The sequence below is a fragment of the Ailuropoda melanoleuca genome, chromosome X, assembly GCF_002007445.2.
Source record: "Ailuropoda melanoleuca isolate Jingjing chromosome X, ASM200744v2, whole genome shotgun sequence".
In the NCBI taxonomy this organism is placed as follows: Eukaryota; Metazoa; Chordata; class Mammalia; order Carnivora; family Ursidae; genus Ailuropoda; species Ailuropoda melanoleuca.
In genome coordinates this window covers 29,088,219-29,098,991 of record NC_048238.1, presented here as the reverse complement: position 1 = coordinate 29,098,991, position 10,773 = coordinate 29,088,219, and the positions used below count along the sequence as shown (strand labels likewise).

General features: G+C 37.2%; 1 protein-coding gene across 1 annotated transcript in view; it reads right to left on the bottom strand.

The window, feature by feature from the left end:
- The window catches only part of LOC100474216, a 161,995-nt gene extending 157,495 nt beyond the window's left edge, over nt 1–4,500 (bottom strand). The window contains exon 1 of the mRNA XM_019804940.2: nt 4,390–4,500. Coding sequence (XP_019660499.2) covers nt 4,390–4,500 — 111 coding nt within the window. The remainder of the gene's footprint in view (nt 1–4,389) is intronic.
- Between the last annotated feature and the right edge of the window lie 6,273 nt (nt 4,501–10,773).

Genomic DNA, 10,773 nt, shown 5'->3' with positions numbered 1-10,773 from the left:
CCACTTAAATTATAAATGTGGGGGACAGGGAAATAACAAACGGGTGGGTACTTGAGCCCATTGAACTTTCTAAGCCTTACTGGGACAGACCTCCAGATATTACCTGGTCTCTATATACTCCTGTTCCAACAGCTATGGCATAATGATGTATCAGGTCTCCAAGTATCAATAAAAACTCAGACTTCATGTCTAAGAGTACTTTAATCATTTGAATGTTTCCCTTTTCCCAGGGTGCAATTACCTAAATAGGTCGATACAGGTCTTTGGGGGAATGGACTAGGAACATAATTAACATATTCCCCTGTTATAGAATCTTTTCTCCTGGGGAACCAGATTCTCCTTCAGTCAGTGGGTTTCTGGTCTAAAAACTGGTGCTGATTCAGGAAGTAGGCAAGGGATTATGACCTTTATTGTGGTGGCTGTTCTGTCTCTTGATTATCCATCTTTTGTTTCTTCTAGTTTTATAAATTGATCAATGACCTTATTGGCCACTCATCCACAAAATCTGTATGTCAAGGCACCCTTGCTGTCATGCTGACTTCACTATTTATTAAAATAACTGCCAACTTTGCCTCCAANACTATTTATTAAAATAACTGCCAACTTTGCCTCCAATGTTTAAGCACAGTGTCATGGTCTCTTATTTTGGAAACTATCATTCTCATTGTTATCAGGTAGCTCATTTCAGTAAAAGAGTCTTCTGGCATCAGCCTTGGCTGATAGAAGATAGCCACCACTGAACTGATACAATGATACAATTGCCCCTTTTACTAGAGCATTCCTTGCTGCTCTGGTAAACAGAAAATTATCTGGGCTCCCCATCTGACAAAATTATCTGGTGATTTTCCATCCTTTTTTTTTTTTAAAAGATTTTATTTATTTATTTGACAGAGATAGAGACAGCCAGTGAGAGAGGCAACTCAAGCAGGGGGAGTGGGAGAGGAAGAAGCAGGCTGATGTGGGGCTCGATCCCATAATGCCGGGATCACGCCCTGAGCCAAAGGCAGACGCCTAACCGCTGCCACCCAGGCACCCCTGATTTTCCATCCTTATATAACATACCTCTCTAGCATATCCTCTTCTCATAGACTTTTGTTAGGTTCCTCCACTCCCTGTCACAGCAGTTCTAGCATTTCTACTTTACTCGCTGTGACCCAAGTGAACTTCTCCAAACTTCTAAGAGTCATGTTAACAAGTCAGTACCTTTTCCAGGGTCCTCTCTAGGGAGTTAAATTCTGTACTCTGGGAATATGTTCTTTCTTATTTAAGTTTATGTCCAGCACTCCTATCCCCTTCATCCAGCACATTCGAATCCAGTTCAAGAAATACTTCTCTGGCTCTTGTTGGTACATAGTCACTAGACCATGCAGCCATGCAACTCCTTTTGGATAGAATCTCCTTCTTTTCTCAGGAAGTCCTACATTTCTCTGGCCAGGTGATAATGGAACTTCACTCCAGTTTTTGATCTAATGATCAGGATGAGTGGTAGAAATATATTCTGAAGGAGATAGCATTTGATTATAAGGTAGAAGCCTCTGTATCATCTTCAGAAAAAGGGTAAGTTGTGGACTTCAGTAGGAAAGAGTGGGTCTCTTCTGAAAGCCCAGTGGATTTGAGGGACTAGGGAGATTCAAGATTTTCAAGTGCATCAGTTTAGATGTCTCCCATATCATACTCATGGTCCAACTCTTCCCAATAAGGGAACTGACCTGCTGTAGCAGACCTGCTTGGGATGAGAAGTCAAATAAATCTTAAGCTCTGCTACTCTTGGCCCTGGGCTTGGTCCTCAACTTGTTCTTTCCTTTTCTAGCAGGGAATTCAATAGTTTTTAGTGCTACTAATGAGGCATTTTTAGTTTCACACTTGCTCTTCAACTATGATTAATTACTCTCAGCCTTTCATTGTGTCTCTTCCAAGTATTTATTGCCTCCAGAAACAGCCATCTAATTCCATTATTCTTATAACTACTAGCTCTTTTTTACTTATCATATGCCTGATACATTACCCCAGCCAGTGCATGCCCTTCCGTAGAACACCATTCCAGGTCACCATGGCTGAAAGTTTTAACCATTGGAATGCCACCAGGTGCCAGGTGTTATCAGGGCTCCATCTTCCACCAGTGAGGGAGTTCTCATTGCTAGCTGAGCCACAGGTGATCAGTTTTAAAGTATGACCTTAGAATTTGCTTTCTGGCAACAAACCGGGCACCAACTGTTGCAGTTCAAATCCCCTTGAAAGGAGACTCTGAGATGGAGATTACCACTTAGGAATTATTCTTAATATCATCACTTGTGGAGGGCTGAAGTAAGTAGTATTTAGCAAAGAGAAAGATGGTCTGTGATGCAGTCACAACAAAGGACTCGGCCAATTCCACAAGGAGCTCCGAGGTTAGGACAGATCCTGCAGAAGAGTCCCAAGGTGGGAAAGGAAACCAGGCTTCTAGATTTCTGAATTGACCAGTAGCTGGATATGCATGTGTCCTCACAAGACAACACTCCTCAGTTGAGGGCAATAATAAGCAGATGGACTCACCCACAAGCTATTAACTAGTAATATTCCCGAAAGCTGGAGAATGAGTGCTTCAGTCCTGAAGATGGACGATCTTGTGGCACCACCCGGTATCCACTATAGTACGTGGTCATGATTGTTATATTTTTCTGGCAAGTTTTTGTTCTTAAGGGTGATTATAGGTATACCTTCACCAGCTTTTTGGGTTAGTAATATGTTATAATGTCTTTAGTCTATCTTTATACATAAAAACTTCCCATTCTCTGGGTTTGTGTGTCTTTTAAACAGCATACCTTAAGAAATGATGTATGTGATGCTCCTTAAAAACTAAGAATTTTCTCGTCTTCTCATTTCCTGGAATCTCACCCATCTCTCATAGTGCTACTATGTTAATATTTTATAAATTTTAAGGCTTTTTTATGGAAATACTGTCTTCTCTTTGGTATGTATCTTTGCATTTCTTTATGTGTAAATAGCCACATTAATCAAGATGTTTGTTCAAAATTACTGCCTTATGTCTTGCAGTATAACCTTATTATTTGAATAATTAAAAATCTCTTTTGTTTTATGTGGGATTTTTGGTGGCAAATTTTCTGTGGTCTTGTGATTCCTAAAAATATTTTAATTATGATCTCACGTTTTAATGATAATGTCATTGAAAATTACAGATTTCAGGTTCAAATTCTCCATCCTCCAAATCACTAAAAATCAACTCTGTAAACCTGCATTGCAGCAGACTCTCAGCCTAGGGTATGTGATAGTCTAGAGAGGCCAAAGAAAAGACCAGGAGACAGTGATCAAACCTAGGTTTATTGGTGAAGCTTACATCCAGGGAGTCCAGGAGCAGCAAACTAGACAAAGCATCTGCTCTTGGGATTTAGGTGCAGCAAATTTTTATATCACAGCAACTATCAGGTGGCCCTTCCCCGCCTTGCATGGCCGGTGTTTCCCAGGAGATCAACATCTACCACCTGAACACTGTTACAAGGGAGACGCTCTGGGTTGGCCACCTGCAGAGCCCGTGACTTTGAACACTGAACAACACATGTTGCTGCACATTCTGCTTGATGGAAACAGTGAGGGAAGACAGGATCTCTACGTTTTCAAGGTAGTGGTTAACAGAGGCATGCGGGGGAGGCTTGCACACACTAGCTATCCAGCATGTACCATACAGACCCTTATTTCATTTTGAAAGTACTTTAGTTGAGGAGTTTAATGGGTGTACAATCTATTCTTTCTCACTAAAAATTCTTCACAAATTTTTCTTTGTCTAGGGTATTCTTAAATTTTAGTAAATTTTTTCTTTATAATCTTTATCACTCAATGGATTTTTTCAGTCTGACATTTTTTTCGAGTCTATAAATTTATTTCAGAATTATATTTTATGAAACATATATCCACTCTTTTTTCAAATGTATTTATTGCTCCATTTTTTGGTATTTTTTTAAAGATTTATTTATTTAGAGAGAGAGAGATGGAGAGAAAGAGAGAGCAGCGTGCAGGGGTGGAAGAAGGAGAGAATCTCAACACCACACTGAGCATGGAGTGCCACGTGGGGCTTGATCTCACGACCCTGAGACCATAACTGGAGCCGAAACCAGGAGTCGGACGTTCAACCGACTGAGCCACCCAGGCGCCCGTTTTTTGTTTTTTTAAAATTTACCCATTATTCCTATTATCATTCCTATTACTGGATTTTTGAATTTCCACTTCTATCTTCCATATGTGTTTTAAGTTTTCTTTTATAATTTTTATTCTCTTATACTCTTTTCTTCCATGGGAGTTTCTCAACCTGGTTTTTAAATGACAGATGTTTCCTAAGCTGTGTACATTCTATCATTCATCTTGTGTCATCTATTATATTTAATACTAACATTTTACCTGTGTTCTCTTATTACAAGTTTTTATTCTCTCATGTTGCTCGTCTATTGCCTTATTTCTTTTACTACATGTATCTTGCTTATTTGGAAAGTTTAATCCATCTGTACCCATTTTGCAGTTATTTTTCTTTGAATATAATTTTACTGTGTGGGTGTTTTGTTGTTTGGGATTGTGAACTAATGTTTCTATTGGGTGTATCAACCACTCTTTCTGATAAATTGTGTAGATGAAGTACTGAAGGACCTCCAGCTACAGAGAATTCAGTGTGAATGGAAGGATTGGATAAGTCTGAGGCACCAGAAAATTCCTCTTAATCATTCCTCACACTTTAAAGAAATTCATCATCTCTAACCTTTAGTATTACTGGAAATAAGATGGCCAGAGATGCAGGATACTTAGCAAAGCTGTTTTTGGCTTCCAGGGGACCTGAGAAGGTACACGGTTTACAGTGACAAGATTGTGCAAAATAGTGTTTCACCAGACCTGGTAAGATCAATTATTATTTTTATATTGCCTTTTTATATTTAGCATGTGGATCTCCATTCAGGGAGGACTCACATGATGAAAACAAAATGTATGTTAATAAGTGCTGGGCTTTTCCAGTTTTGGCAACAAGGGAACATTTTTTATGTGGGAAAACTATTAGAATCTGTACTTATATGTCCCTGAACAATATTTTGCCTCCAGAATGCCATGACTATTGAATGGTCATTATCCCTCAGCAGTAGTTACTCAAAATTTTAGGTATTTGAGATATTCTTAAAGTAATAAGGTATTTTTAAGTTGATCTTTAAGAATCTGTATTTTAAAATGGTGAGTTGAATGCCATTATCATCAGTAAAATAATTAAGTAGCCTGATTCTCTTATTTATTTACTGAAAAAATTAAAATCTTCTTTAAAAGCTACTCTTAATTGTAAGAAATCATATTACTTATGTGGAATGATAATCACTTACTGATAGAAATGGAAATATTTATTATTCATCATTAAATTATGAAGTGTGGTTCATTTAAAAAATCATCAGCTTCAAAAATTACCTTTGTAGTATAGTAGGAATTAGGTTGTTTGTTTATATTATTTTAAAACAATTACATGAAAATTTTATATACAAAGGCTTTAAAATGATCACTATGCAGACCTTTCCCCTCAGTTCAACAGAAATTCTATTCTCAAAATGTTTGTGAAATTTCTCTTTTGGACATACTGAGAGGAGCCAGCAAAACATTCTTTAGAAGGTGCTCAGTGGTTACTAACTCTCATTTCCTGAAATGAATCTGATTCATAGAAATAAACTAAGGTTATGCAAAACTTTACCTCTTGAAAATGTGAATGACAAAGCTAGCACATGCCACCGATTTGTAAGATATTTTCAAGGAATTAATTCCTTTGTTGAAATATTTTTTTTTCTTTAGAAGGCGTACAGAGCCTTCAAAGATTGCCTCTTTGAAATACTGAACTTATGTTATATAAAAACATGGGCATATATCTATATACATGTATACATATGTGTGTGCATATATATATGTATATATATATCCTGTCTTTATGATTATACTTAATATACTGCCAGAATGAAAAAAATTAAGAAAAAGTATGATTGTTTATTTGCTTTTTTCTGTTCTGTTTTTTTCCTCTTTGATGATCAGAATTACTCAAATGATCTATTTGGATTTATTCTATTTTTCATTAAACCTGGCCCATTTTGCCCGTGGCAAACAAAACACAGGTATCAGAGTAATTATTCTATTATTATATTAAGAAAATTGAAAGAGTGTATCATTCATTTCATTGATACTGAAATAAATCAGTTGTTTAAAATTTTTTTAACTTATTTCAAGAATTTAAATTACTTGACATTGAGGAAGAAGCTCTTTATTTAAACAAAGTAGAATTTCATAAGTAACCTTTACAAAATATCCTTAATACAATTGATTATTAAGAAAATAATATATTTCTTTTACAAAGCTTTTAATAAAATATTGATTGCTTGTACAGAAAAAAGGATCTATTATTTATCTTTAATTACAAAAAAAGCAGTACTTCCCGGACAATAAGGAATGCAACTCTTCATTGAACACATTAAATCACTTTATATACTGGAGATTGAGACCAGATGCCTTTTATGATCTTAAATTATGCAATTATCATTATGTGTTTCCGTATTTTGTGAGCAACAGACCCAAGAATTTCCTGAATTGAATGAATTACATTTTCAATTAGGTATTGTTGACTGAAAAAATAGCCAACCTCAAAGTAGGTTAGTAAATGCTTTATTTGTTGTCTTACCGAGGGCTAATAGTCTGGGAGACAGTATTTCAGATTGCTCTGAAAGAGCTGCTCTGAAGCTGAGTTCACGGGGGATTATATTGAAAAGGGGAAAGAGGTATGCGTGCTTGGAAGCAGTTCTCCAAGGTATAATTGAGAATTACAAGGTATGATTTTTGTAAAAACTGAGGTGTATTGATTTCCACATAGACACGTGAAAGACCGTTAGGTCATCTTAATACATTATGTTTCTATCGTATCTAATTGTTCAAAAATATTGACTGCATGCTTCTACTTAACTGGTTTTCTGGCTTTTCTTGTTTTGAGTTTCTTTTGAGGTCACTTGAGCGGTAACAAGAGGCTGACATCAGTCACTTTCTGCAGTTTTAGTGCACATTTCCTCCTTTTGGTCAAATTGTCACCTATGGGAGACAATGGTGACTAAGTATCACTTTGTCCCATAGCGCTAGGAAGGCTCATTCCTAGTTGTTCTGATGTATGTGAGGCAGGAATGTCCTGAAAAGGATAGCCATCTCTAAATTTCTAAATTTGCTCAAGTTGAGGATTTTATAGCCTGAGATGTTTCACTGTGTCTAGGTATAAATCGTCAACCTTTTATAGAGAATTATATATGTTATTTATAGCATCTACAAGTTTTACTGTTGTTAACTTCATGTCTGTCTGTGTAGACCATCACATACAAAAGGCTAGCAATTTGTATAGACATCATGTTAACAGTAAAAAGGCTAATATCATAGCTAGAAATATTAGAATATATTTAAACCAAGAATTTCAGAACTAATTTCCCCGATACTGGTTGTTGGGTCACTTCAGGCAGATAATTGTTTTGATTAGCTTATTCTGAGCATAACGGAGCCCTCTGACTTAATCTGCCATAACTGAGTTATCCATACTAATCCATCCCATATCTGGAATAACTTTTCATTGAAAAGCCCTTGTGGTATGGTTACAAATTAACATTCTATCCTTTTGACAAGATTTTTTGTGTTTAGTAAAATATCACAGATCAACATTGTTCCCTAGTAGCTGGACCTTAGGTAATAAGTCTGCTCCATATCTCATGAACCAGTCTTAGTCTTGAGAATAGGTTAGTTCAGTTAAACAGTTGTCTCATTTTAGCAGGTGGTCCTGCAGGTGGGCTCTCAAAGTTCAGGAAATTCATAAGAGGCATTTCTTATGGAAACAAAAGAAAAACACAGGTTAAGTTGCAGCAAATTAGAAACCTAGTGTCTGCATTCTGAATACTGCCAGTGAGATCACTCGATGTCAGGCTCGAAGTATCTTCAGATGGAGTGAGGGCAAGCAGTGGCAATCTGACAGATTTTTCTGGCCTGCGGTTTGAATGTCTCTGGTGATTTTTCTGAGTGGCCCAAACAGCAATAGCCATGTATACATGGGCCATTATGGCAATTTCTCTGAAGTTGACCTCAAGTTGTCCAGCTTCAGTTTGCAGGGCTTCAGGAAAAAAAGGGCAGTTTTTGTTTGCAATGGTTCCAAGTCAAAGGAATGAGAGGGCTGGATGGGTGAAACAGGTGATGGGGAATAAGAAGAGCGCTTGTCATGATGAGCACAGGGTGATGCATGGAAGTGTTGAATCACTAAATTGTACACTCGAAACTAATATAACACCGTATGTTAACTAATTGGAATTAAAATAAGAACTTTTTAAAAAGATTTTATTTATTTATTTATTTGACACAGAGAGAGAGACGGTGAGAGAGGGAACACAAGCAGGGGGAGTGGGAGAGGGAGAAGCAGGCTCCCTGCTGAGCAGGGAGCCCGATGTGAGGCTCCATCCCAGGACACTGGGATCATGACCTGAGCTGAAGGCAGATGTTTAATTGACTTTGCCGCCCAGGTGCCCCTAAAATAAAAACTTTTTTAAAAGTGCAAATTATAAAAATGAAGAAAAAAAATGGGATTAAGTTGGAAATCTTAGTCTGGAGAGTCATATCCATGTACCCAAGGAAATTAGAAGAAGTTCGGACCCAGACCCATATTGTAGACAAAAAATAAACATTCAGAGAGAGTTATTCAGAACGAGATGTGTTACTGAAGCATAATTTTTCTCTGTAAAATCACCCTCATTTCTACCAAAGATACCTAAATTAAGATTAATTTGTTTAAAAATAAGTGCAGTTTCAAAAAACTTGGCTTGATTACTTACTAAGTGCAGCAAGAATAGTGATTAACTACATAGGTTTTTTTTAAAATCGATTTTGCTAGAATTTATCTTGGGGAATATCAGATTAAACTTTTAATAGCCTCAGAAGTTAAGAAGAGAAACTAAATAGTTGCCATTAGACTCATCTGTAATACCTATTGCTTTGGCTTACTTCCTCTCTTTCTCAAGATCCCCAAAATATTCTGAGGTTACTAAGCCTGCCAGGAAGTGACCTTCCTTACTCACCTGGTGAGGGTCTCAATAACCTTCTAAGGAAGGTACCAGGCCAATTTTTTTCCAAGGGGCTTTAGTGGCTCTATGAAGTCAACCTTAGTTCCTTAAAACTGTGTGGTCATAGGGACACCTGGGTGGCTCAGTCGGTTAAGCCCCATGTTACTAATTCTCGCTATGTTTGAGTCACGTGTTCCCACTAGTTCCAGTTCTTAGTTTAGCTTTATGACCATAAGAGTGTTAGAAATCCGAATGTGTCTCCTCCATTCCCGTCCATGCTAAGCGAAATAAGTCAAGCAGAGAAAGACAATTATCATATGGTTTCACTCATTTATGGAACATAAGAAGTATGAAGATCGGTAGGAGAAGAAAGGGAAGAAGAAAGGGGGGTAAACAGAAGGGGGAAGGAACCATGAGAGACTATGGATTCTGGGAAACAAACTGACGGCTTCGGTGGGGGGGGAATGGTATATGCTGGTGATGGGTATTAAGGAGTGCACGTATTGCATGGTGCACTGGGTGTTATAGGCAAGTATTAAATCATGGAACTTTAAAAAAAATAATTAAAAAAAAGAAATCTGTATGTGTCAAAAGTCCTTTCCATTAATCTCTGTAAAGCTGAAACATATTTGCAAGAGGTTCAGAGTCAAACTGTAAAAACTGTCAAACTGTAAATGACAAAAAAACCAAAAACACCTCAAAATGACCATGGTTAAAGATGCAATGAGAGTTCATCATAATGCAGTTTACAAGGAGATACTTCATGACATACAATACCTCAGTAATTAGAATTCAAGTGATGACATTATACCAGAACATATCAGAACTCGAGGAATTTCATATAATTTCTGGAGCAGTTATATTAATAGCAAAAAGAGGAAGGGATAGGCAGGCCTGAAAGCAGTTCTCCAAGGTGTATCATAGGGTATAATTTGTTTTGTAAGGCTTACTTATTGATTTCCACATAGACATGTGAAAGACCTTTAGGTCATCTTAATACAGTATGTTTCTATCCTATCTGGTTGTTCAAAAATATTGCCTGCATGCCTCCACTTAACTGGCTTTCTGGTTCTTCTTCTTGGTTTCTCCCTGAGATCACAGAAGGCTGACATCTGTCACCTAGTACAGTTTTAGTGCCCAGTGTTGCTGACTATATTATTCAGACTGCTTGTACTGCTGTTTAATAAGTTATTTGTTTAGATTTTATTTAAGAGAGAGAGCAAGTGAGAGAGCACAAGTGGTGGAGAGGGAGAAGCAGGCTGCCTAGTGAGCAGGGAGCCTGATGCGGAGCTCGATCCCAGGACCCTGGGATCATGACCTGATCCAAAGGCTTAACGGACTGAGCCACTCAGGCACCCCTTGAGAAGATATTTAAAGCATGATTCAAAACCAAATGAAGTTAAAGGCAATCCCAAAGAAATTGGAAATAGTTTGTTTTTCCTTGCTTTAAAATTTAGAAATTGTATATCCGCAGTTTTATCACTGTTTCACAAACCATAAGCTATCGTGTTGTACTCTACCCTGAAGATCATGATGTGAAGGTTGTTTTCAGTGTTCTCCGTTTTGCGTTTATTTTCTTCATTTTTCTAATTTAGTGTAGAGGTTTTCCCCACTCCCTGAAAGTAGGGCATTCTTACGAAACCTTTTGTAAGCCAAAATGACCTAAAGTAAAAAGCAATTACCTTTAATTTATATGCAAGAA